The sequence below is a fragment of the Oryzias latipes genome, chromosome 14, assembly GCF_053564925.1.
Source record: "Oryzias latipes strain Hd-rR chromosome 14, Olatipes_Hd-rR_3.1".
Lineage (NCBI taxonomy): Eukaryota > Metazoa > Chordata > Actinopteri > Beloniformes > Adrianichthyidae > Oryzias > Oryzias latipes.
The window spans coordinates 1,175,714-1,203,340 of record NC_136250.1 but is presented as its reverse complement, the minus strand read 5'-3'; the positions used below and the strand labels follow the sequence as shown (position 1 = coordinate 1,203,340).

Below are 27,627 nucleotides of genomic sequence, written 5' to 3'. Positions count from 1 at the left end.
GGACAGAGCCACTCCAGTGACAGAACAAAAGGCATATGTGACTTTAAATCTCCCCCCAAGACGCTCTAAAGTAACCATAATAAATTGCACGTGGTTTCACTTTGCTGGTTTATGTGCACTGCTGAGTTACTCCTGGGAAGCCTATTTACAAGGAACATTCTCACTGACACACTGATGACTTGATGGGAGTATCAGGAGGGTTTGTTCAGGCTTGCAGCTTTCCCTCTGCTCATTTTGTTCTTGAATTTCTTTAAGACACAATACTAAGGCAGAAAGTCCAATGTCTGGAAAGAATCATCAATATTTGGAAGAGAATTAATCTAGATGAGATGGTGTCAAAGGCTGCCTTAATCCTATACAGAAAGGCACGTGGACTGCGGCCCAGCACTGAAGAATCAATCCACTCGGGAAAGAGCAGGTGATTACAAAATCGTGTTGTGCAGAGTTTCAGTTTGTTAGTGATCTATGAATGTAACTGTGTCAACACTTTGAAAAAATAAAATGCTGCTCTTTTCTAATTTGATCTAATTTCTTTTTTTTTCTACACTAGGTGATGAATCAACAGCAGTGTGTGGACAGATAATAAGCGCAGCAGTGAGGAAGACTCATTACAACTTACTAGTGCTGAAGCTTAAGGTGGGAAGCCAGCAGCTTCCCCTATATGTTGAAAGGCAGTTTGAGAGGAAGGGATGTCAAAGTCCAGCTAAAGCTATTCCTGCACATGGAGTCCGCATCGATGCTGACCAGTGGTGGTAAATGAGTGGCAATGGTGCAAATTTTCACAATGAGAGGGACCATTGATATTATAAAGGTCAGGTTGTGTTTGTGGCCTTTGGTGCTGCACAAATCAGTCATCTGGTGGACTTGGAAGCTCAGTTTGTTTTAATTCTGTTCCACAGCTTCAACACACACTTCTTCGTCTTACTGAACAGTTCCTTTTTAAAGCCCATGGCCGCCCCCTTGTGGTCGCCAACAAAATAACAGTTCTAACACATAACATCTCCTCCCCACTTAGAGCAGGTAGTTAAAGAGTAGCTTAAACTTATTTTCAACAATAAACATAACTGCAACCCTTTTTCTTAACTGTAAGACCGCTAGACACAATATCTTGCAGGTGGTTTAGTTTTTCTCAGTGGATAACATTTTATATACTCTTTTAAAGGAGTGACATCAGCCTGAGGAAACTCAGGTGCATCAACCAGCCCTGTCTTTGTGGATCCTTGATTTTTATCCTGTCCTTGATCAGTTGCTACCATGTGATCGGGAGTACCCACAGTGTGACTTGAGGGTAACTCCAGCTGACTAGACGATGATTTCACAGCAGAGTCTTGCCCCTCCTGATTCACTGGTTCTGAATGTGACGGCATCTGATCAGCGGGACGTCTCCACAATCCTTGTTCTCCAACTTTCACTTGGTACGACACAGGCCCGGTTTGCTCCTGAACTACCCCACCTGTCCACTTTTCCTCCCCCCTGCGGTAGTCATGAACTAAAACTGGTTCACCCACCACAAACTGTCTCTCTCTGGAGTGACCTAGACGACGTAACAGTTGAGAATCTTGAGACACTCTCACATTTGGCTTAATGAGATCCAGCCGAGAGCGCAACCTACGCTTTAGAAACAGCATTGCAGGAGCCTCCTTAGTTGTGACATGGGGAGTGTTGCGATAAGTCAACAGAAAGGTGTCCAATCTCCGTTGAACCGAAGCCATCCCTCTCAGCGATTTTAATACATGTTTAAATGTCTGAACAAAACGCTCTGCCAAGCCATTGGTGGCAGGTTGATAAGGTGCTGAGCGAATGTGCTTGACGGAGTTGGACCTCATAACCTTGTCGAACTCCTCCGATCAAAACTGTGGTCCATTGTCACTGACCAGGATTTGGGGAATGCCATGCTAAAAAGACTCCTCAGAACTTGAATGGTTTTTCCGGCAGTGGTTCTGTCCATTATTTGTACTTCAGGCCATTTGGAATGAGCATCCACCACAACCAGATACATGTGCCCTTCAAATGGACCAGCAAAGTCCACATGAATCCTTTCCCACGGACTTGACGGCCAAACCCAAGGATGGAGAGGGGCTAAGCGTGGTTCTCTTTGTAGCTGCTGACAGGAAGGACACGATTTCACTTGAGACTCGATCTGGGCGTCAATGTTAGGCCACCACACATAACTTTGTGCTAAACTTTTCATTTTTACCACACCCGGGTGAGCGGAATGTAGCTCCTGTAACACACACGGACGAAACTGGTGCGGTACTACAACCCGACTACCCCATATCAGGCATCCCTATTGTATTGTGAGCTCATCTCTGCGCAGCAGAAAAGGTGCTAACTCCTCAGCATCTTTAGCAGCAGGAAAACATCCTGTCGCAACCATCTCCATCACTCTTGACAGAACAGGGTCAGACAAAGTCTCCCATCTGATCTCATCACTGCTAATTGGCAAAGTTTCTAACTGCGACGCATAGAACACCTGCACCGTGTCTGTCTTTGTTTCCTCTGAATGAGCGAGTGGCAACCTTGAGAGGCCATCTGCGTTAGCATGAGCCTCTCCTTTGCGGTACTCGATGGTGTAATGATGAGCTGACAACAACAAAGCCCAAGTTGCATTCTAGCAGCAGCCATTGATGGAATACTTTTTAGAGGGCTCAGAATAGAAGTCAGAGGCCGGTGGTCTGTAAGCAGAGTGAACTTGTTACCATACAGATAATGATGGAACCTACGGAACCAAAAACTATCCCCAGAGCCTCTCACTCAAGCTGTGCATAATTTTGCTCTGCCTTGCTCAGAGTTCTAGAAGCAAAAGCTATAGGTTTTTCCTCACCATTCGGCATCACCCTGAAATAGTACCGCCCCCACCCCATAAGGGGAAGCATCACAAGCTAAACGAAGCGGCAGTTCAGCATTGTAGTGGGTTAACACATCCTGTGACACCAGCAATGCCTTCGCTTTACCAAATGCCGACTCACAAGCTTTTGACCAAGTCCATTTTTGACCATTCTTTTTTTCTTTTTTTTTTTTTTTTCTTTTTAACTTTTCCTGTCCAACAGCTAGGCAAACAGATGAGAGCTGAGGGCCTCTTGTGTTGGACATATTTTATTTTAACAAGAGGGGTTATTCATCTTCAGACAAACCAAAGGTATGTCTGAATAAACCCCTTTTGTAATTGAGGCCAAACTTTATTAATTTCAATCATGTTTGAAAATCTTTGGTGTTGGACCGGACGGAAAAGGAAAGAGGGGAAGAAGACAGAGGGACGTTAGAGAGAGGGGGGGTAGGAGGGTGATAATCGGAGGGGAAAGGGGGTAAGACCATGAAGCAGCATAGAGCAGACAGGCTTACTGGTTGTTTATCGTTACGGTACGGTTCAAATGTAGTACAAAAAGGGCTGGCCCTGTTCACACACACTCAAATATTATCAACACACCTGCTAGCCACAAAAATGTCCACATGTCAACATGCACACAAAACAGTGTTCACGAACGCATACCTATGCCTTTAAACCAACTAGTGTGAAATCTTTCATTCATTCAATCATGCAAACTATTAGTGCAAAGGTGAGCTAACACCTGTGCTCAGGTGAGTGTTTATGTTCTTCTAAAATGGATGGTGGAATGTGAAAAGAAGGAGGAGGAGCGCCCAGCCACCCCCACACCCAGACCCCGCCGCAGCAGCAGCGGCAGCCAGAACCCCCCCCAACGCCACACGGGAACAGGCAGGGAACAACCGCCCCCCGGGCGACCAAGACCGCCACCCAGGCCAGGGCCAGCAGGACCGCCGCGAGGCCCCCAGAGCCAGAGAGCAGGGAGGCGCGGAGGGAAAAAGTGCCGCCCCAGCCCAGCCAGGAAAGCAGCCCCCCCGCCAATGCAGGGCCCCACCGGAGAAGGACGCCCACAGCCCCAGACGAGCACCCCACCACCACCCAGGAGTTCCGGGCATCCCCCCGCCCCGACCCCAGGTACGAGCCAGGACCCCCCAAGGGAGACCCGCACCGCACTCCAGGCAGCCACCCACCCGGCCCACGGTTGGTCCAGGTAGGAGCAAGGCAGGGGCCCGCCGCCCCCGCCCAGGAGGGGGGAACCCCGGGGAAAAAAGGGCGGCCCACAAAGGGTGTTATAAATATGGCCCGACCAGGCTCGGCCATGTTGGAAGTTTGGCGGGGCCCAGCGCCCAGGGGCAAGGACCAGGACCCACCCCCCAGGGACACGAACACCCCCGGCTCAGGTGTAATATGAACCCCCCCACCGCGCGGAGAGAGCACCGCCGGGCCCAGGGAGCCGGCACCCAAGGGACACGGCCGCCATCGCCAAGGGGCCCACACCCCCCACCAGGGAAGGGGTAGGGGACAGATGGACCCAGGTCCCACCTTCCTTGTAAAATGTGTGTGCGTGTATGGGTGCTTGAGAGGGTGTTTGTGTGCATGTGTGTGTGTTTATGTTTGAATGTATATATTGAAGGGGGAGGGGTGTGTGTACTAAGGGGGGTGCAGTTAAAATTGGCGAGTAGGGCACTAAGGGGACATCTCCTGATTACTCACAGTGATGTCCCCTCACCCTCCACACCAAGGGGCCCTAAATGTCTAAGGTGCGGTTAAAATTGGCGGGTAGGGTGCCAGGAGGACATCTGCTGCTTGCTTGCAGTGATGTCCAAGCACCCCCCCTACCAAGGACCCTACATGTCTAAGGTGCAAATAAAACCGAAAGAGGGGGGGCCCACTCCATACGGCAACCATAGGAGGGGGGCCACTCCCAAGTAGCCCCCCCCAAGGCGCATCGCAGGCTAGACCCCCCACCCCCTCACCCTAATATGAGGTTATATAAGGAAGGGGGTAAGTTGGGGACAGCTGGTAGACTGTCCCCCGGTGGTCAAACAGCCGTCCCCCAGCCCACCCCCAGCAAAGGGGCCAGGGCCACCCAGCCCAGGGGCCCACCCCCGGAGGCGCCGACACCCTAGGCCCGGCACCACCCACCCCACACAGAGAGAGAGGAGCCAGAAAGCGTCACCCCCCCCCGGAGCAAGCCCGGCCCTAGAAGAGCTCTGGTCAGGCCTCGACGGGACCGAGGAGGCCAACCGGCCGAGGCAACCACTCATTGCCTCAGCGGAGACCCCGACCCGTTAGCCCCCCCGACCCGTACTAATAATGGGCCCCCCCTCCCCCCCAGAACGCCCCCCCACAGGACAGGGCCGACAAGCCCCCCACCCCACCCCACCCCAGACCACCCCAGATTTTTGACCATTCTGAAGCAAAGCATTCAAAGGTTTTAGGACTGGCGAGGTCAGGTATGAAACATCCATAATAATTTATCATTCCCAAGAAAGAACGAAGCTGCCCCACATTGCTGGGTGATGGCGTCTCCACAATATCACGCACTTTTTCAGGTGATTTGTGAAGCCCTGCAGCATTAATAATGTGGCCCAGGTACTCCACCGAGTCCTGGAAAAACAAACACCTGTCCTGCTTAACATGCAAACCATACTCTCCTAACTTTCTCAACACTGCATCCAATGCTCCCAGATGAGTCGCTTCATCTGGTCCACTGACCAAAATGTCATCCAAGTAACAGTGGGTAAATGGTAACGCCAAGAGCACCTGATCCATCGCTTTCTGAAATAACGCGGGTGCATAAGTGATTCCAAATGGCAAACGATTGAAACATAACAACCATTTTTCAGTTGAGATGGTTAGCAACTTCTTTGACTCTTCCTCAACTTCCATCTGCAGGTATGCATTTGACAAGTCCAATTTGCTCAAGCGTTGGCTTCCAGCCAAGGATGCCAACAAATCCTCAATGCGTGGAATTGGGTATTTGTCTACGCAGAGAACTGAGTTGATGGTTACTTTAAAGTCCCCGCACAGCCTCACAGTGCCATCCTTCTTGCTGACTGGGACCACTGGCATGGCCCAGTTACTGTGATCGACAGGAGAAATGACACCCAGACTAACTAAGCGTTTAAGTTCAGCTTCCACCTTTGGTCGAAGAGCATACGGCACCTTACGTGGGGGATGAAATTTGGGCACACAATCATCCTTTAGCGTCACCGTCGCTTTAATTCCCTTTAACGTGCCCAACTTGGTAGAGAAAACCACAGCATGTCTCTTTAATACACTTTGTAAGCTGTCTTTCTCACCTTGTTCTACCATCAACACAGACTTTAAGTCTTTCCAGTTCAGTCTAATGGCTCTGAGCCACTCTCTACCAAAAAGTGGTGGAGCATCAACCTTCACAACATACAATGGCAGGGTTGTCGACTGATTATTTAGCCTTACTTTCACTATAATGACGCCCTCCGGCGTAAGCGGCTCTCCCGTGTAAGTTTTCAGGATTACATAAGTGGACTGTAGTGGCACTTTTTTCAGTTTGGTTTCATACAGTCCCACAGGGATCAAAGACACTGCAGCCCCTGTGTCCAGCTCCATTTCCATTTCTTACCCATTTACTGTAGGCAACACTGTGATCCAACTGTATTTCTGATCACTGGTAACAGAGTTCAGTGCCAATTCTTCATCAGTTTGAATTTCAACTTCTTCGCTTTCACCCTCATTTGCATCAACTCAATACACCCTCTTCTTATCACGAACTTTGTACTTGGTTGATTTACTTTTAAAGACTTGTTTATTCTCTCTTTGTTTCTTTGCAACTTTTGAGAACCCCTTTACTCTTACACATCCTACTAATTTGACCCTTATTTCCACATTGGTGACAGTCACGATCCTTGTACCAACAGTCATCCTCTGTGTGGTTTGTTTTATCACATCTTCTATACTTCCTGGTGGGTTTCTGGGAAATTACAGCATTCACTTTCAATGACCCGCTTAACTCCTGTGCATCCCGTGCCACCGTCTCAGCTGCCACCGCCAAGTTGACTGCCTTCTGGAAAGTGAGGTTTTTTTCAATCAGCAGGCGCTTCTCCACTCACACCGCCCCTGCAGCACAATCTACACCAGCTCCGCTTCCATCTGTTTTTCCAACAAACCCGCCCATACCTGTGAGAAAGACCCACATCCCGGAGCCCAAACCATATTCCGGAGACCTGGGTAAGTGCAGGGGTTTCTTGCTTAAGTGTTCTTTAACTTTTGAGCAGAAACATCTCTCTTACGCTGGTGACCAAGCAAAGGTGTCATATGTTGTTGGTCTCCTGGATGGCAAGACATTGCAGTGGGCAGAGGCCTCTATCGACCGACATGGTTTTGGGCAGCTCTCCTATTCTGACTTTATAGAGAACTTAAAACCTGCAATCTGACAATCAGGCTGGACAACACGCGGCAGGATCGAGCGAGGCAACGAGGACCTAGTCCACGTTTGTTAACCTCGTCATGTCGGCCTTCTCACCCGCTCCATGCTGCAAGCCCTCCACCTGAGGAACCTATGCAACTGGGTCGAGCCCGCCTCTCCACTGAGGAACTCCTGGACATCTTGTCATTTCCTGTCCGAAGGGGCCAAAAGACAGCGGCCATCACTAGCAATGGAGGAATTGACAACCACGACCACCCCAACTAGCATCACCCACAGAAAGACCCTGCTCTCAGCTACGTTGTGCATCAATCAGTCATCCTATCCAGTTCTAGCATTGGTGGACTCGGGAGCAGAGGCTAACTTCCTTGACCAGACCTTGACATCCCAGATCAGTCTTCCTCTAGAGAACCTCCCTTCCCCCACTGTGGCACGGGCTTTAGATGGCTGGGAGCTACACCGAATAACTCAACGCTCAGCCCCAATTAAGCTTTACCTCTGGTAATCACCACGAACAGCTCCAATTTCATAGTTGCCCCTCCAGAAAAACCCAGTGGTCTTTGGACATCCTTGGTTGTTCTCACACAATCCTCATGAGGATTGGAGGACGGGTACCCCCCTGAACTGGAGTGACACATGTCACACATTCTGTCTTCTCTCTGTGGTGCCTTCAGGTCCTTCTATTACCTCCGCACCTGACCCACCTGACCTGTCCACCATCCCAAAAAGTCTATCATGACCTTAAGGAGGTTTTCTGCAAGGATCATGCCCTTGTCCTTCCACCACACCGTCCTTATGATTGTGCTAACGACCTGCTCCCAGGGGCCCCTCTACCAACCAGCTGTCTGTATAACCTGTCTAGACCACAAATGGAAACCATGGAAAACTACATTACAACTTCTCTAGCTGCAAGAATCATCAGACCCTCTAACCAGTTCTTATTTCAGAGAACTGGTTATTTTGTGTATGTGGAAAATGTTCCACATCTTTGAGTTCATACCACAAAAAATGGGAGCAATGACAAAAGTGTTGCTTTTATATTTTTGGTCAATGTAGATGGCATCCTCATCTTCTCCCCCTCAGTCACTGAGCACATCCAACAAGTATGACAAGTGTTACGGAGACTATTGGAAAACCGGTTATTTGTGAAAGCTGAGAAGTGCCAGTTTCACACCACCTCCATATCCTTCCTCGGTTACAAGCAGGTCAAAGCTGACCCTGAAAAGATATGTGCTGTAGCAGACATCATTACCCCCATCACTGTAAAACAACTACAACATTTTCTGGGGTTCGCCAATTTCTACCGCAGGTTCATCCGAAAGTAGAGTCAGATAGCTGCTCCCCTGACAAGTTTAACCTCTCCATCTGTCTCTTTCCACTGGTCGGGGGAGGCAGCTAAGGCCTTCTCCACGCTGAAAGAGAGGTTCAAAGCACAATATTTATAATTATTTATCGCCCCCCACGGCCCGTATTCAGAATTTTAACTAGGTTTTCAGACTTTCTGTAAACTATTGTTTTAGATTCTGATCAAATTATAATAATAAAGGATTTTAATATTCATGTTGATGACCCCAGTGACTGTCTAGGAAATGCTTTTGCAGCTTTATTAGATGATGTTGGTTTCACCCAAAGTGTGAATGAACCCACTCACTGTCATAAGCACACCCTGGACCTTGTTTTCATCCATGGTATAGAGACCAGCCAGCCGAGTGTCCTTCCTTATAACCCCATCATTTCTGATCACTTTCTAACGACCTTCCAGTTGACATTACAACATGTTACTGCTCCAATGAATAAGAAACAACTTAGAAGAAGCTTATCTGATCATTCTGTGTCTGAGTTTAAACCCGAAGTTCAACCAGTACTTAGTAATGTTGTTAGCAAATACTCTGAGACCAGCTCCCATAGCATAAGTCCTTGTATAAATGACCACTTTGTTAAGGAGATTAGAGTATGACATCGGGGTCAGAGGATCTGCCCTCCAGTGGTTGGAATCCTATTTATCTGATAGGTACCAGTTTGTTAATGTAAATGGACATTCCTCTCAGTGCACTCGAGTTGGCTACAGAGTCCCACAGGGCTCAGTTTTAGGACCCATCCTGTTTATGCTTTACATGCTACCCCTAGAAAACATAGTCAGGAAGCACAGCATTAATTTTCACTGTCATGCAGGTGATACGCAGTTGTATTTATCCATGAAACCTGACCAGAATGACAATATAGAGAAATTGAACGCCTGCATCAGAGACACCAAGACCTGGATGACAATTAATTACCTCCTCCAGAACCCATAAAACAACGAGGTCATTATACTAGGTCGTAAAATCCTCAGAGATGCTCTGTCTGATCGGATAGTCTCCCTGGATAGCATAAGTATAGCCCCCAATTCCACAGATACAAAACCTTTGGGTTTTATTTGACCAGGATTTATCATTTAAGGCTCACATATATCAGGCGTGTAGAACTGCCTTTTTTCACCTGCGAAATATAGCTAAGATCAGAAATATACTTTCTAAGGGTAATGCTTAAAAACTCATCCATGCATTTGTTACGTCGAGGCTGGATTACTGTAACTCCTTGTTAGCAGCGTGTCCTAAGAATTCCTTAAGAAGTCTCCAGCTTGTTCAGAATGGAGCAGGAACTAGCAGAAGAGAACACATCACTCCTGTGTTAGTCAAGTTCAAGATCCTCCTGTTAACCTATAAGGCCTTACATGAAATGGCCCCATCCTATATTAAGGACCTCATAGTCCCTTACCACCCAAACAGAACACTTCACTCACTAAATGCAGGACTGCTTGTGGTTCCTAGAATTAGTAAAAGTACGGTTGGAGGTAGAGCGTTTAGCCACCAAGCCCCTGTTTTATGGAATAAACTCCCAGCTCATGTAAGAGAGGCCGACACAGTTTTTACATTCAAAATTAGACTTAAAACATTCCTCTTTGGACAGGCTTATTATCAGACTAGTTAGTATTCAGAGATTATTTAACTTAATGTTAATGTGTTTACATTAAACTTAATAACAAAAACACTTTGTTTTTAGTAGGCTGCTAGAAGTTGAAGCTGGGGTAACTAAGGTGCCTTGGGATTCTGTCCTCTTTTCTCATCTACTCCTACCCTCCTTCTCTCCTCTATTCTTGATCATCATTCATCATTTAGTTCTCCATGCCTCTGTTTGTTGCAGTGATTCATGTATTGTCCCTCTTTCCCACTTCTCTCCTGGGGAGTGGGAGTGATTCTAGAGTATAGTTGGCTCATCCGTGCTCCTGTTCCTGACCATGTACCTCGTCTCTGGCTCGTCTTTACTACTGCTCTACACCTGGCTGTGGATCCTGCCTCTGGCTCGTCTCTGCTCTGTACCTGACCCTGTACATCATCTCTGCTCCTGCTCTGACACCTGGCTGTGGTTCCTGCCTCTGGCTCGACTCGCGCCCCTGACTGTCCCCCCAACCACGGCTGGAAGAAGCTCGTCGGCTGGACTTTAAATGTGTAGTTTTAGATTTAGATAAGCTAATTCTTCTCTATGAGTTCTGGTAAATCGCCTGTCCATCCTGGGGGAGGATCCCTCCTTCATGTGGACACCCCTAAGGTTTCTTCGTTGTTTCCGGAATCCATTTTTTTAGGAGTTTTTCCTTACCGCGAAGGGGTAAGGAAAGGGCAGAGATGCCAGTTTAGCTTAGTCTGTTTAGTTAACGTTGTGTATTATCCTTTTGAATTCTATGCATTCATGATCCTTTTTGATTGTTTACCTTAAAATTACTGGTACGAAGCCCATTGAGACAACTCATTCATCTATTCATTTATCTTCTACCGTTTATTCCCTTTCAGGGTCACGGGGCTGCCGGAGCCTATCACAGCCACTTGTGGGCAAAGACAGGGGACACCCTGGACAGATCGCCAGTCTGTCATAGGGCCACAATCACACACCCATGCACTCTCACGTTCACACGTAGGGACAATTTAGATTAACTATTTAACCTAAGCATGTTTTTGGACAGTGGGAGGAAGCCGGAGTCCCCTGAGAAAACACACGCATGCAACGGAGAACATGCAAACTCCACACAGAAAGGTCCGCCATTGATGTTCTGGTTCAGGTCCCCCAGCCGGGACTTGAACCGAGGGCCTACTTGCGCCCAACATGCCTGTTGTTGTGAATTTGGACTAAAAAAAAAATTGAATTGAATTAAATCTGGAACCTTCTGCCTCCTCCTCTCTCCACCTGGGTACTCCCTCAACCCCCTTCGTGACAGGGCTGGCCTTTTGGTGAGTTTCGTGGCCCTTATTTGGCTGGCAGACCTGGCATTTTTAATGGATCTTACTCATCTGAATATCTGAATTCACTGACAAAGATTCTCCAAGGCAACGAGCAACTGGTTCCACACCTGTATGCCAACATGCAACCTTTCTGTTCAAGACACAACTACAAAACTTTAATGCTGCACACTTTCCCTCCCTCACTGTCTGAGATCAAGTCTATTTTTTCAAAGGTTGACCCTTTTGCCAAAAAGGGGAAAATATGTGTCTGAGATTGCATTTCTTGTAACAGAACTCAACCAGAGTTCTCAAGATTTGTTCTGTCATTGAGTCATCATCAGCGTCTGTCACTCCTTGACTTCTATCAGTTTGGATAAAGCCAAGGTTCCTCTGATGAGAAGCCACGCAAAAAGAATGATGAGCCTTTTCGGCTTAACGTACATTTGGGAACAAACATTTTCTCTGAATCTGAACAAAGGCCAACATAATTCACATTATCGGTGTCAGATAAATGCATCTAGACAATAACGAAAAACACAATAAGAAACCACAACAAGAAAAAACTTTCTTGTGCACAAGGGAAAAAAGCAAGTGTGACAGAAGATTTCCACCACCTTTCTCCTCTTAAAGGACTGCTTCTCCCATGCACCTTTTATTAAGAACACAAGTAGGAGGTTATAATTTCCAAACAAAGAGACAAGCTGAAAAGTTCATTAGGGGGTGTCGTAAAATTAACCATTTGGGAGGGTTTTCAGTTCAAACCCTATTCCTTATCAGCTAAGGACAGTGTGTCATAAAACCTAGCTGGGGATGAGAAGCAGATGAACAAACACACAACGCTGTTTTCTAAAAAGGTAAAAAGTTCAATTTAAGTTAACATTTAAAATACATTTAAACAAATACATTTGAACAATGACAATAATAAAACACTTTCTTTCACAATAGGTGAATCAGAAATACACACAGTATTCATGTGGCTTTATGCAACCCAGAGTATGTGGCCCGCCCCTCTATTTAATTTGCTGAATTTACCCCCCAATGAAAAAACTTTGGACACCCCTGATTTGGTTAGCCAAAAATTGTGCAAGTCTTAAAAGATGAGATAGAGCTGTAATTTTTATCTCAACTACGAGAGAAAAAAAATCCAGAAAATCACATTGTTTAATTTTTAAATAATTATTTAGCAAATTATGGTGGGAAAAAAGTACTTGGTCAATGCCAAAAGTTCATCTCAATACTTTGTGCTACCTCGTTATAAAAGTTCAACTTCTGCTGTCTCACTGTTTTGGAGATTTTTTATAATGCAATTTTGTATGTTGTTTTGTTTTTTCAGTGCATTGTGTCCTGATTAGCTGTAGACTATTGCCGATCAATTTCCTCCAGACCATGTCTCCTGTAGAGAATGCATTCAGTTTGCCAACTTCACATAAGTCTTCGATCATAATCATTTCTTTGGTTTTATTCTATAATCGTGGACTTATTTTTCATGGATATTTGAACTTTGAGAGTTTAAACAAAAGAGAACAGCGTAAAAATGTTCATCTGTCAGAGGAAAGTGGATAAAGAATGTATGTCTGTATGGCAGAAGTTTGATTAAACGCAAGGGTCAGCAGCTTGTGCACATTAATAAATATTTTTTCAAACTACGGCTTATGCACTCAATTAGAACAGAAAACAATTGGAAAGAAACAAGAAAAAAGGAAACTTCAGACATGTTGGGTAAGCAAACAACTTCGACTCAAAAAAGGAAAACTGGAGTGGAACTACAAAGCTATCCTGACAGAAATAAATGCTCACTGGCACCCATAAACTCGGCTTGGATGTTGTTCAGAACTAGCTTGAAGCAAATGACCAGCAAATCTGCGAGATGGAATCATGCTTATCCAATGCCGCTGAGGATTTGTACAAGCAGATTCTGGCTGAATATAATGTGACTTCAAGAGTTGGATGAAGTTGGTTGTTGTTGAGTCTTTTGGTAATCCTTTTATCATTTTTTGTTGACAACCTTATAACTTTTATCCCGGAACGTAATCACACAGGCAAACAGGAACTAGCATTAAGTTTGATTTCCTGCTATTTGATTGGTTTGATAGGCAGATCCAACTTGACCTGCTTTTATTGGACGTCGTTCCGACATCACACACGGATGTAAACAAAAAGAGACAGAGAGACCGCAGCGCTGTCTTTGTCAACATAGTTTAAAATTTTGGATTTTTGGGAAAATAGCAAGTCTTTCCGAGTCAGAGGACTAAAGTCCAAGTCAAGTCATAAGTCACTACTGTCAAAGTCCAAGTCGAGCCTAGTTGTCACATTCATGACTCAAGTCTTACTTGAGTTTGAGTCATGTGAGTGACTGATGTCCACACCTCTGGTTAGTTTTATTGCCATCCAGTTAGGACCATTCAAGATTCAAGATTTGGTTTAGAAATACACAGGTGAGACGAGATGTTGTTTCTCACTAGCATGACATTACAAAGAAGCAAGCGATAAAATAACAATTAAAGAATAAAATATAGTAATAAAAGAAAATAAACATAAAATAAAATAAAAATACAATGAAGACCAGCATCCAGTGTGACTAAAGCAGGGGTCGGGAACCTATGGCTCGCGAGCCATATATGGCTCTTTTGATGGTCACATGTGGCTCGCAGACAAATCCTTAATTATACTTTTTTTTCATTAGACCAGTCCTTCTCGGGCGCGATGCGATGCCAGAGGCGCGTAGTAGTAACGGTGCTTGGAGAGAAAACTATCAGTTTACTGTTATCTATTATTTCACAGAGTTTGTACCACCCGGAAACCTGTGAATTGACGTGCCTAAAACTGCGCGCTCCCGTCTCTGAGGAAGAGCGCGCAGTTTCGGGGACGGGATGTGTGAGGAAGAAAGCCGGGGGGGACCGGCAGCAGGTGAATTGCGCAGGGATGGTAAAAACGTAAAGCCGCTGCCCGTCACTCACTGCAGCGTGTGAGTGAGTGCTTGGTTCCTTGTCCACATCTAAAGAACATTCAGACCTAAGATCCCGTTTAAAGTCTCAAGGTCTGCATGAAGCAGAAACTCACCTCGTATCAACCAGACTAGACCATCAGCAAAACTACCATGAGAAATACTCATCATTTATCAGCAACAGCATAACGATGTTATTAAAAAGAATTCACAGACTTATTGTACTTTAAAAGTGTTGAAATTACATCAAATGCACACATTCACTTGTATATTTAGTTTTAAACATATTTTCGCGGACTGAGTTTAACTTTGCTGTTGGGCCGCGTTAAAAGTTCTGGAGTTCATGGAACGCATCGATCAAGCAGAGATCTGATTGACTCTCAGTTCTGTCGCTCAGCCTGTTGTTAGGTAGTTTGGACCAATGGGGTTCAGCTATGGGCCGAATAAGGGAAATTGGGGGGGGGGGGGGCTGGAGCGGGAGGGGGGAATATAAAGTTGGGAGAAGCGCTCTCGTCTCGGCGGGAGAGATTCAGGAGTTGCTGAATTAATTGTACGGCGTTTGTTGCGGTCTGCAGTAACCAGAATAAAGAACCTTAAAAGAGGTTGAGTCTCCGTGCCTCAGTGTGACAAAAGGACACAACATTATTGTATGGCTCTTTGGAAATCACATTTAAAAATATGTGGCGTTTATGGCTCTCTTGGCCAAAAAGGTTCCCGACCCCTGGACTAAAGTGTTGTTTGTGGGGGGAGTAGAGTTGGGGGTAATCCTTTGGGTATTATTGCAGAGTGGAGTTTGTGAGAGCACGTATAAATTAGGAGGACAGTCCATTCAGCAGTCTCACAGACTGTGGGAAAAAGCTTTTTTAGCATCCTGCTGGATTGGTAGGTGATACCCCTGAACCTCCTCCCAGATGGCATGAGGGAGAACAGTCCATGAGAGGGGTGCTGGGGGTCCCTAAAGATGGAGGTTGCTCTGCGTAGGCAGCGCTGCTTGTATAGCTCCTCCAGGATCGGGAGAGGTGCACCAACGATCTTGCTCGCAGTCCGGACACTCTTGCTAAGTCGTTTGTCCTGAGCCTTGCAGCTGCCAAACCAGGATGTAAAACTCTGTGTAAGGACATTCTCGATGTTGCCCTTGTGGAAGGTGACGAGGTGAGGTGTTGGAATTCCAGCCTTTCTTGATCTCTGGAGGGGATGGAGACGCTTCTGTGCTTTCCTGATTACCAGTGTGGAGTTGGTGGAGGAGGACAAGTCGTTAGTGAGATGCACCACCTCACTAACTTGACACTGTTGAGCTTCTCCACTGCAGCACCGTTTATGGTCAGATGAGTGTGGTGATTGCCAGATGTCCTGAAGTCAATTACCATTTCTTTTGTTTTGTCCACGTTGATTGTTATTGTCGTTTATGAGACCGATCACTGTTGTGACGTCTGCAAATTTGACAATGTGGTTGGTGTTGTATCGAGCTGCACAGTCATGCATGAGCAGACTGAACAGCAGTGGGCTCAGGATGCACCCCTTTGGTGTGCCTGTGCTCACTGAGATGGGCCTCATTGTGTGTTTGCCGATCTTGACTGTCTGCAGCCTGTCTGTCAGGAAGCTGAGTGTCCAGTTGCAGATTGTTGTGTCCACACCTAGTAGCCTCTGCTTCTCCACCAGCTGCTGTGGGATGATGGTGTTAAAAGCCGAGCTGAAGTCGATGAAGAGGACTCTATGTGTTTTTCCTCTCCAGATGTGACAGTGTGAGGTGGAGAGTGGTGGAAATGGCATCTTCCATGGATCGATTTGCTTTGTATGCTAATTGTAAAAGGTCCATGGTTATTGTAAGACTGTTCTTGATGTGCTTTAGGACCAAGCGCTCCAGACATTTGGCCACAATTGGTGTGAGGGCCACGGGGCGAAAGTTGTTTGGGCAGGTTGGATTTGACTTCTTTGGGACCGGAGAAATAACAGCAGTTTTAGGGCTGGTGGGCACAAATGCCTGCCTGAATGAGGTGTTAAAGATGTCGGTGAAGACATCTTTCAACTGTTGCGCAGTCTTTCAGAACCCGTCATGGGATGTTGTCCAGGCCGGCCGCTTTGCGTGGATTGACGGTGGAGAAAGCCTTCCTCACCTGAGCGGTTGACAGCTGCAATGCTGTGTCGCTGGAAGACAGCAGAAGCATCTGTGCCTGGGTGGAGTTGTTTACTTCAAACCCGGCGTAGAATTTGTTCAGTTCTTCTGGTAGAGAGTGGTTGTTCTGGCATATTGTCGAGAGGGGGGGGGGCTTATAGTCTGTGATGTTCCGAAACCCCTGCCACAGTTGACGTGAATCTTTCTCGCACGCGAAGTGACTGTTGAGTTTTTGTGCGAACAGCCTCTTCTGATCCGATGTGACAGGTTTTTCCTTGCCAGACTATATGCTGCTGCATCTCCAGATTTAAATGCCTTGTCCCCGGCTCTCAACAGGGAAAATACTTCTCCTGTAAGCCAAGGTTTACAGTTTTTTTTTCTTTCTGACTGTCTTGACCACTGTCACATCCTCTACACATTTCTTAATGTAGACCTGATGCAGGTCAGTGATATTGTTGTAGGTGGCTGCTTCCCTGAAAATGTCCCAGTGAGTGGTCTCATAGCAGTCCTGCAGTGCTAAACTTGCTTCTTGTGGCCAGATTCTGATTTCTCTGATCTCTGGCTTTTCCTGCTGGTAGAATGTAGGCAGAACCGATGTAAGACTTGCCTGACTGAAGTCGCCAGCCGCTATGTAGAAGGTGTCGGGATAATCCTTTTGAAGTTTGCTGATGTTGTTATGCAGCTCTGCCATGGCTTTCTTAGTGTTAGCGCTTGGTGGTACATAAACAGCTGTTATGATCACATCTGTTAGCTCCCGTGCCATGTTGAAGGGTCGGCATTTTACAGACAGGGACTCCAGATGTGGCGAACAATGGGTCGAAACCACCACAGCGTCTTGGCACCATACATTGTTAAATGACTAGCCCGCATGTTCTTAACATCATAAGATAAATGTGGTAAAGCACACTAGGGCTGGGAATCACTGGGTACCTCACGATACGATACGATTTGCGATACATTGCTCACGATAATGATACTATCACGATATGGCAATATTGTAATAACCTATATATCTCGTCTCTAACAACTCACGATCTGTCAAACTTTAAGAAAGAAGAACTTGAAAAACTGTTTTTTGGAAAATATTTCCCCATTTTTATTTTTTAAACACCATGATACTAAACAACTTGTGTCCTATTTGGTGTAAGGAATAACAGACTTTTGTGTAACATTTCTGAAATCAGTAATACTCTGTCTTTGACAATGACAATTTTCATTTGGAAATATCTTTAAAATTTGATTTAAACAATAATGAACATGAACAGCAGCCATTATTTAGTACAAAATTGCTGTAAACAGGATACAAAATGAATAAGTCAAGTAGCATTGGTGTTAACTTTTGAAAAACAAACCCATAGCCACTGCTTATTTAAAAAAAATAGCTGTAAATCAGATATTACTTCTGTGAACAAATTATAGTGTCTTTGTTACAAATAAATGACACCATTTAGTGCAAATGTGGCGTAAACAAAAATATAATTCTCCCAGAAAAAAAAAAAAGTAGCTAGAAACTTTCCTTTAAGTTATTTAAGACATAAACTGCTTTCAAAATAAATGACCAGGGATAAAACACATGAAGAACTTAAAGTGCATCTAAAAGTTAACATCTTTGTGAACAACACGTTTGGGGAAACGCTGCATGTGATGTATGTTCATATGTTCATGTTTTTCTAGAGAACCACAGGCTTTTTAGCGTCAAGCCACCGCTCGTCTACCGCTGCTTAGAGGAGAAGTGGGGTCTAAGGGCAGGGATGTAAGTGTGTGAATGTGTGTGTGCATGGGTGAATGGGTCTGTGACTGTAAAGCACTTTGTCCTTGTAGGAGGAAAGGCGCTATATAAGTATACGCCATTTACCATTTACCATGCCTCTCTTTCTTCCATTTCCATCCCAACCCTAGCTCTGGTCTGGCCGTACAGTGCAGGGATCCTTTTTTCAGTATTTACGAGAGGAAATGTCAAAGCACGGCTCTACTGCATTAATAAAAACTGAAATCCCTCGTTCTCCACCTCGCTGCAGGGACGGAGACCGTTTTCCGTTTGTTAAATTGCCGCTGCCCTGTCTTGCAGAAGATGGTGGTAGCTTCGTCTGGAAAAAGGTATCCATGCCGGGCTGTGTCGGCAACTCCGGGTGATGCAGCTTCAAAGCTGCCAGCGCATCTTTTAAGTTGCTGCTCTCGCTTCTCATTGTTTTCCCCTCCCCCATTTTTGTTTGAATGTGTATTCTTCTTCGTCCGCCCGCAACAGCCAATCTCGCAACGAGCACCCCCTATCGCCCCTCCGAAGAATTGTCTTACCAAAGATGTTTAATATACCATTTTACAGGGTCTTTAAACGTAAATAAAAGGTCGATACTTGACGAAGACATCTCGAGAATCAATCGCGGGACTAAATATTGCGATATATCACCATGTCGATATTTTGGCACACACAATAAGTGAGACAGAACTGATGATATGAACTTATGATGATAGAACACATGCAAACACCCACACACACAGGTTAGTGAGTTTATGATGAACTGGTTATAAGAATTAGCAGAACAGTAAATAATTCATCTCTTAACCCAGAAAATGTAGAAAAGGTACATGATAATAACAAAAGTATGAAGTAAATATTTTAACAGTCACAGAAAGAAAAAAAAACATCTTGCAGCAAAAGTGGTGACCTGTAGGTACAGGGTGGATCACAAGGAGTGGTGAAAAAATGACCAAACAATGACTAGACACTCCTTAAGGAAAAAGACGATATGATGTAAAGCATTCATGTCCATCATCAGGAGGTGGCAGAAAGTAGAGCAGCTGACCTGACAAAAAAAAAGGGAAACCTTCCCATACCTATTCCAACCTGTCTGCACACGTCTCCACCTTTTTTCTCCACACACTGCATATGTATGTTATATGTAATTTACAAAATGACATATTAAAAATGTAAACTGCAACCTCGCTGTGCATTTAATGTCCTTTATCCAAAATTTCAGCTCATGCAGCTTAACCTTGCAGCCCTGCAGTCTTTTCTAAATCACAGATAGCCTCTAAAATGTAGGTAGCATTTAAACTGTACTTCATTGAAAACTGGTTAAAACCAAATGATTTACATTTTCAGTGTGGTTGTCCCTATTAACACAGGCATGTCGCTGATGGCAGATTATCTTTAAAACAGAATGGTTGTGCTTATCTGCTTGCTTATCTGCTTTCAGGCAGGCAGGATGTTATTTCTTTAGTCCTCTATGTAAACTTTACACCAGGCAGAGTACACCCAGGAAGGGTGGCCAGTCAGTCGCAGAGGCTTAACATTATTTCTTAAGCCTCTAAAACCTGAGACGTCACAGGATACATCTAAATAACATACCTCTTTAACCAACCGTTGCTTTTAAACCATTTAAATAATCAACAGGAATCAGCAAATTCTGAGAAAATACCCTTTGCATATCGGCTTTGCATCACTATGCAACACTTTCCTGAATTAAAGTGACACGAAGCCGCTTTTCTCTGCCATAGCAGTGCACTTCACTAAGTGTTGCGTTTCAGCGCAAGGTTACTTTTCTCAGTTTCAGAATCCGCTGGAACAACATTAAACAATTGAAGAGTTACAGTAAAGCTCAGATATTAAAGAGTTAATATCTCAAATGTTGGGCTACTTAGTGATGGTTAGCACTTTCACCTCACTGCAAAAAGGCCTCTCCAGCTGTTTTTGTTGTGGAACTTACAGTGTTAACTGCTCATCCAACATGCTGCCAGTTGGGTCGCAATATTTACAGTATGTCAAAGAGTGTGTGGTATTTAGGCGCCGCTGGCGACAGCTCTGGTGTTGAAGGGCAAAGGAAGAAAAAATGAACTGAAAATGCACAAACTGCCAACATTTTTGACGTATTTGCAATGCATTTAGTGTTATCTTCTCTGCAGTATTTTTTTTATTCAAAATGTTTTCACAACAAAGAAATACTGTCATGGCACAATTAGGTAGTCTAATTACGACAACGTGCTTCTTTCATGAGGATTAAAATTTAGAAACAGAAATCTTCCAACACTGTTTTATACGCCAAGAGTTGATGTCTAAAAACAACTAGATGTCAAGCAGTCAAAATAAGGTGCGAAAATAGTTCCTCCTCAGCAAGTACAAAATAAACATTACATGAGTAAATAATGCATAACAAATGTGATTCATATATAAAGTTTTTTTTGCAGCTAAACAGATATTAAAAAGGCAAACATTACCTGAGGTGGAGAGGAACTTCCAGCTGATGGAAGGCTCTGGTTTGCCACTGGCTTGGCACATAAGAGTTACATTTGAACCTTCATTAACCACGATATCTCCTGACAGGTTGATGATCTTTGGTGGTACTGAATAAAAAAAGATAGAAAAAAATGTAATTTAAAGAAAATCAATCACAGGAGTATCTCATCTAAAATGGTTCAGTTAATTTAAAGACAACAGTCAAATTGAAAACAGATGTTTTTCATGTAACACAAATGGCTTAATGTTGTTAAAAGTTCTCAGTTGCCCATGTGTTTATCTGAAAGTCCAAGTCAACTGGGCATGACTGACGTTAAACATTTCATTCCTCATCCGAGGTGATTTACTTTTGTATAAGATGAACCCTGGGAAAAAGCTTGTTAGATAAAATAAAATCAATCTGACTGATTGAAGTAAAAAAATAAAATAAAAAAAACATAAACTTAGATAGGAGTTTCCATAAATAAGAAATACACAGAGTATGGATCCATTACTTGTTTTTATTATTTATTGGGGCGGCTGTGGTGCAGTGGAAGGGCGGTAGACCTCTGGTCGGAATATTGTGGGTTTTATTCCCGCCATGTGTCAAAGTGTCCTTTCGCAAGACACTGAACCCCACCTTGCCTCTGGTGGAAGGTTGGCGCCAGTGTTCGGCAGCGGTGCCGCCACCACTGTGTGAATAGGTCTGTGACTCAAAGCGCTTTGGGCCTTCAAAGAAGGTGGAAAAGCACTATATAAGTATACACCATTTACCATTTTATTGCTCTTTTTTCTGTCTGCGTTTACCGTGAGGTTTGTATAAGGGCCCAGGTTGTTCTGTAATAATCTTTTAAACTCTTCTGGATTGTTGAGTCTAATGTCTAGCATGGGTTTCGACTTTACACTGCAGATTCTTTTTATGTTATAACATACTATGGTCTCCAAACCAAGAACTTCTCCTTTTGGAAAAGTTACCAAGCCCTGTTGGAAAATCAAACCACCTTGTCTAACTGGTGAGCAGAAAAGGATAGCCTGCTGCTTCATCAGCGTGGTGATCAAAAATCCCACACCGTCAAAGCTCTAGTTTATATCTTGTGGGACACAAAAAAATGCGACTTCTCCAGTACCGATAGCAGAACCATTGAGGTCAGATCTTACGAATCGTTCAATACCGGGGCTCAGTACCCATCCCTAGGACAGGGGCACGGTGAGGAACAATCACTGAAGCAGTCGCTTTGCATATAGCCAAAGACATGGTACCCAAATACAGTGGTGGACAAAATTGTTGGTACCCCTCAGTTAAAGAAAGAAAGTCCACAATGCTCTCTGAAATTACTTGAAACATTCAAAAGTAACAATAAATTAAAATTTATGAAAACTAAATAATCAAAATCAGCAATACTTTTGAGTTTTTGATTAACAGAATTAAAAAAAAAACTAATGAAATAGGGCTGGACAAAAATGATGGTACCTCCATAAAAGACTGAGAACTAATTGTCCAGGGGGTCATGATGAACTCAGGTATGTCCTTTAATTGACATCACAGCTGTTTTCAAACCCATAATCAGTCAGTCTGCCTATTTAAAGGGAGACAAATAGTCACATTGCTGTTTGGTGAAAAGGTATGGACCACCCTGAACATGGACAACAGAAAGTGAAGGAGAGAATTGTCCCAGGACATTAGAAACACAATTATAGACAAACATGGTAAAGCTAAAGGCTATAAAACCATCTCTAAGCAGGTTGGAGTTCCTGTGACCACAGTGGCACATATTATTCAGAAGTTTAAGACCCACGGGACAGTAGCCAACCTTCCTGGACGATGGAAGAGGAAAATTGATGACAAACTGATGAGACGGATAGTTGGAACTGTATCCAAAGAGCCCAGAACAACCTCCAAAGACATTAAAGGTGAACTCCTAGATCAAGGTACATCAGTGTCAGATCGCACCATTCCTCGTTGTTTGAGCCAGAGTGGACTTCATGGGAGACGACCAAGGAGGACACCACTGTTGAAAGGAAATCAGAAAAAAGCCAGACTGGAATTTGCAAAAATGCATGTTGACAAGCCACAAAGCTTCTGGGAAAATGTCCTTTGGACGGATGAGACAAAACTGGAGCTTTTTGGTAAGGCACATCAGCTCTATGTTGGTAGAATCAAAAATGAAGCATCCAACCAAAAGAACACTGTCCCTACTGTGACACATGGAGGGGGCTCAGTTCTGTTTTGGGGCTGCTTTGCTGCATCTGGCACAGGGTGTCTTGAAGTTGTGCAAGTTAAGATGAAATCTCCAGATTATCAAGGCATTCTGGGTAGAAATGTGCTGCCTAGTGTCAGAAAGTTTGGTCTCAGTCGCAGGTCATGGGTCTTCCAACAGGACAAAGATCCAAAACACACAGCCAAGAACCCCCAAGAATGGCTCTGAGAAAACCGTTGGACTATTCTGAAGTGGCCTTCTATGAGCCCAGATCTGAATCCCATTGAACATCAGTGGAATGAGCTGAGACATGGCATTTGGAGAAGACACCCGTCAAACCTGAGACAACTGGAGCAGTTTGCTCATGAGGAGTGGGCCAAAATACCTGTGGACAGGTGGAGAAGGCTCATTGACAAATACAGAAACCGTTTTAATGCAGTGATTGCCTCAAAAGGTTGTGCAACAAAATATTAAGTTATGGCTACCATCATTTTTGTCCAGCACTATTTCATTAGTTTGTGTTTTTCAAATAATTCTGTTAATCAAAAACTCAAAAGTAATGGCTGAATTTGATTATTTAATTTTCAATACATTTTAATTTATTGTTACTTTTGAAAGTTTCAGGTCATTTCAGTGAGCAAGGTCGACTTTCTTTCTTTAACTGATGGGTATCAACAATTTTGTCCATCACTGTATACCGTGGAGAAGACTGGGTTTATTAATTGAATTAAAAACTTAGACCCCAGATATGAGCTGTATTGTTAATCCTCTAGAAAATGGTGCTACTCTCAAGGTGAAGGGGGTAGAAGAAAAATAAAATAAAAAGAGGGGGGAAAAGTGAGGGGATACAAGTGCCGAGTTGCTAATTTGAATACGTTACGATTTTAAGCAGTGAAACACAACAGACCTAACTCTAGGTCTGAATAAACCCCTTTGTAATTTAGGCTAAACTTTATTCATTTTAATTATATTTGTAACATTTTTGTGTCAGACTGGGCGGAAAAGAAAAGGAGGGAAGAAGAGAGGGATGTTAGACGGGGGGAGTGGGTAGTAAAACACTGGAGCAGCATAGAGCAACAAGTTGCTGGATTTATAGTCATTGCGGTTAGGTTCAGATGTAAAACAAATCTTGAAGGGGCGAGGCCTGCCCACACACAATCAAATGCTACCAACATACCTGCTGGCTCCAAAAACGACCACAAACAAACATGTCATTATGTACACATTACAACTAATGTTCACACATGCATACATATGCATTCAGACTAACAAGTGTGAAAGATTTCATTTTGTCACGCAAACAATTTTTTCTTCTAAGGTGGAAGATGGAATGTAAAAAGGAGTGAGAGTTTTTAGTCCTCCCCACACTAAGGCCCCTGCCATAGCAGCAGCTGCAGCCAGGACCCCCCAACACCCGCATGGTAGCAGATAGAGAACAACCGCCCGTGTTGCAACCGCAATTGCCAACCAGGCCAGGGCCAGCAGGACCCCCACAGGGGCCCCCAATGCCAAAGAGCAGGGAGGCACAGGGAGACAGTGCAAGCCCAAGCCCAACCAGAAGAGCAGCCCCCTCCACCGCGCCAGGAGGGCCCAATGTGGGACCCGCCCCCGGAGACAACCCCCATAAGAGCAGCCCACCACCACCCTGGAGTTCTGAGAATCCCCCTACACCCCAGCCCCAGGCACGGGCCAGAGCTCCCCAACGGGAGACCCGCCCCATGCTCCAGGCAGCCACTCACCCAGCCCACGGTTGGTCCAGGAGAGAGCAAGGCAGGGGCTGGCGACCCCTGCCAGGAGGAAGACGCCCAAAAGAGGTGGGGTCCACAAGGAGTATTAGACATCACTGCCACAAGCACCTGATGTCCTTTCAGGACTCTGCCCGCCAATTTTGACTACACCCTTTAGTACACACAGCCTTTACCCCTCAAAAATAAACACTCCAAAACACCCACATATGCATTCACACAAACACACGCTCACAAACACATATACATTATAAAAGGAAGGTGGGACTTCTGATCATCAGTCCCCTACCCTATCCCTGGCAGGGGGTGCCAGGCCCCTGGCAACAGCAGCCGTGTCCCTTGGATGCTGGCTTCCTGGGCCCAGTGGCCCTCTCTTCAAGCAGGATGAGGGATCCCTGTGCTCTCTGGCAAGGCCAGGAGCCGGGGATCACATCACATCTAAGCCTAGGGCTGTCCGTCTCCTTGTGGTGTGGGTTTTGGTCCTTGCCTTCTTGCGCCCAGCCTTCTCCAAACTGTGGGTGAGCCTGGTCGGGCCATGTTTACAACACTCCTTGTGGACCCCACTACTCTTGGGTGCCCTCCTCCTGGGCAGGGGTGGCTGTGATGTAATCATTAAGGGTGCGGTATTCGATAAACTGTCTCAGACCCCCATCTTTCTTTTTGACAAAGAAGAAATCGGCTGAGGCTTGGGATGTAGATAGACTCATGAAGCCCTTTGCTAAATCCTCTGGGATGTAGGCCTGCATGGCCTCCGACTAAGGTTGAGAAAGCTGGATGGGCGTAGCTCTGGTCAGAAGGTCGATGGCAGAGTCGTAGGACCGGTGTGGAGGAAGCTGTGTGGCATACTGCTTGTTGAAGGCCTCTCGCAGGTCCTCATGTTGACCCGCCAATCCCTCCACCTCTGTTGCGCCGATCTCTTTTATAGTTGGATTGCGCCTCTCTAGCCAAGGGAGACCGATGATGACGGGACAATGAGGGGACTAGACGGCAAAGAAGGGAGTGATAGTGATCAGATGAGATGCGATGTCTTGAGTCAGGAACCGGATCTGGTCCGACCCCTCAGAACTTCTGTTTAGGGAGGTGACTGCCACCCGGGAGTTGCAGGTGAGGAAAGGAACATCGTGAGAATGAGCAAAAGCTACGTCAATTAAATTCCCAGATGTCCCACAGTGAATCATAGCCTGTGTTTCAACTACATGTTTATCAAAGTGTAGGGAAATCGGCAGATTAAAGGTTAGCATGGGTTCTTTAGCAGTTCCGCACAGCGTCATCGGTGGCAATTGGGACAGGTGTTGCGAACGTGGCCAGGCTGGCCTCAGAAGAGGCAGAGATTGTGCCGGAAACGCCTCACTCTCTTCCCTGGAGAGCTGGGTGGAGCCAAGTTGCATGGGCTCATGATTGGAGCCAGCCTGGGAGAAACGGTGAGACAGGCATGATGTTCACTGAGGCTGGGTTGCACGGCCGCCAGGTTCTCAGCAGGTTATCCAGTTTGATGGAGAAGGCTTTGAGTTGAGCAGCATGCCAGTATCCGCTGCAACTCTGCGGTGGGTCCCTCACGGAAAGCCGTCATCAGCGAGCTCCTTGTCCAATCTGTGCGGGCCATCAAAGTATGGAATCGTAGCAAGTAGGCGGCTGCGGTATGTTATCCCTGCTTGATCCCATATAACAGTTCACCGGGGTCTTAGCCATTTGCTGGATTGTTAAACTCCTCCAGATGCTGCTGTGTGAGTGGAAGGGTAATGCACCTCCAGTCCAAAGCACAGCTATCCACTCTCGTGCTTCTCCGGTCACAAGGGAGCACACAGTCTTTGTGTGGGGGCCCCTGGGCTAAGGAGACCTGGGCCCAATGTTGGGGGGGGGGGGGCTGGGGGACGGCTGTTTCACCACCGGGGGACAGTCTACCAGCTGTCCCAACCCATAGTCTTCCTCATATAATCACCCATATTAGGGTGATGGGCGGGGGGTGTTCAGCCTGCGATGCAACTTGAGGGGAGGAGTTACTTGGCAGTGGTCCCCCTCCTGTGGTTGCCGTATTGAAACAGGCCCCCCACCTCTCGGTTTTAATTACACCTTGGACATGTAGGACCCTTGGAAAGGGGGTGCTTGGACATCTTTGTCAGCAAGCAGCAGATGTCCTCTCAGTGCCCCACCGGCCAATTTTAACTGCACCCCTTAGAACACGTCCCTGCCCTATTGCGCCAACCTTCTCCAAAATTCAAACTGTGGTCGGGCCATGTTTGCAACACCCCTTGTGGAACCCCACCTCTCTTGGGCGTCTTCCTCCTGGGCAGGGGTGGCTAGCCCCTGTCTTGCTCTGTCCTGGACCAACCGTGGGCTGGGTGGGTAGCTGCCTGGAGTGTGGGGCGGGTCTCTTTTGAGGGGCGCTGGCCCGTGCCTGGGGTCAGGGTGGGGTTTTTTCTTCGAACTCTTTGGTGGAGGTGGGCTGCTCATCTGGGGCAGGGGGTGCTCTCCTGGGGCAAGGCCCCACGTTCGGCCCTCCCGGCGTGGCGGAGGGCTGCTCTTCTGTTTTGGCACTGTCTCCCTGTGCCTTCCTGCTCTATGGTTTTGGGGGGCTCTGTGGCGGTCCTGGTGGCCCTGGCCTGGGTGGCGGATGTGATTGACCGGCGAGCGGTTGTTTACCTATGTGCTACAGTGTGGGTGTTGAGGGGGGTACTGGCCCTTTAACATCCCTCTCTCTTCTTCACTCCTTTTCTTTTCCGTCTGGTCCAGCAACAAAAAAACTGTTACATATACAAGTAAGATACATAAAGTTTAGCCTAAATCACAAAAAGGGGTTTATTCAAAGATACACCTACTGTGTCAAATGATTCATAACTCCGTGTAAAAGTCGAATATGTCCAACACGAGGGGCTTTCAGCTCTCATCTGTTTGCTCAGTTGTTGGACAGGAAAAGTGATTTAAAAAAATA

At 45.7% G+C, this 27,627-nt stretch overlaps 1 protein-coding gene across 3 annotated transcripts in view; it reads right to left on the bottom strand.

Annotated features, from left to right (window-relative positions):
- Positions 1-27,627, bottom strand: part of ntm (neurotrimin) — a 137,308-nt gene that overhangs the window by 18,096 nt on the left and 91,585 nt on the right. For all 3 annotated transcript variants that reach the window (XM_078931043.1, XM_078931042.1, XM_011473259.4), the window contains one exon: positions 20,758-20,883. In XM_078931043.1, coding sequence (XP_078787169.1) covers positions 20,758-20,883 — 126 coding nt within the window. The remainder of the gene's footprint in view (positions 1-20,757; positions 20,884-27,627) is intronic.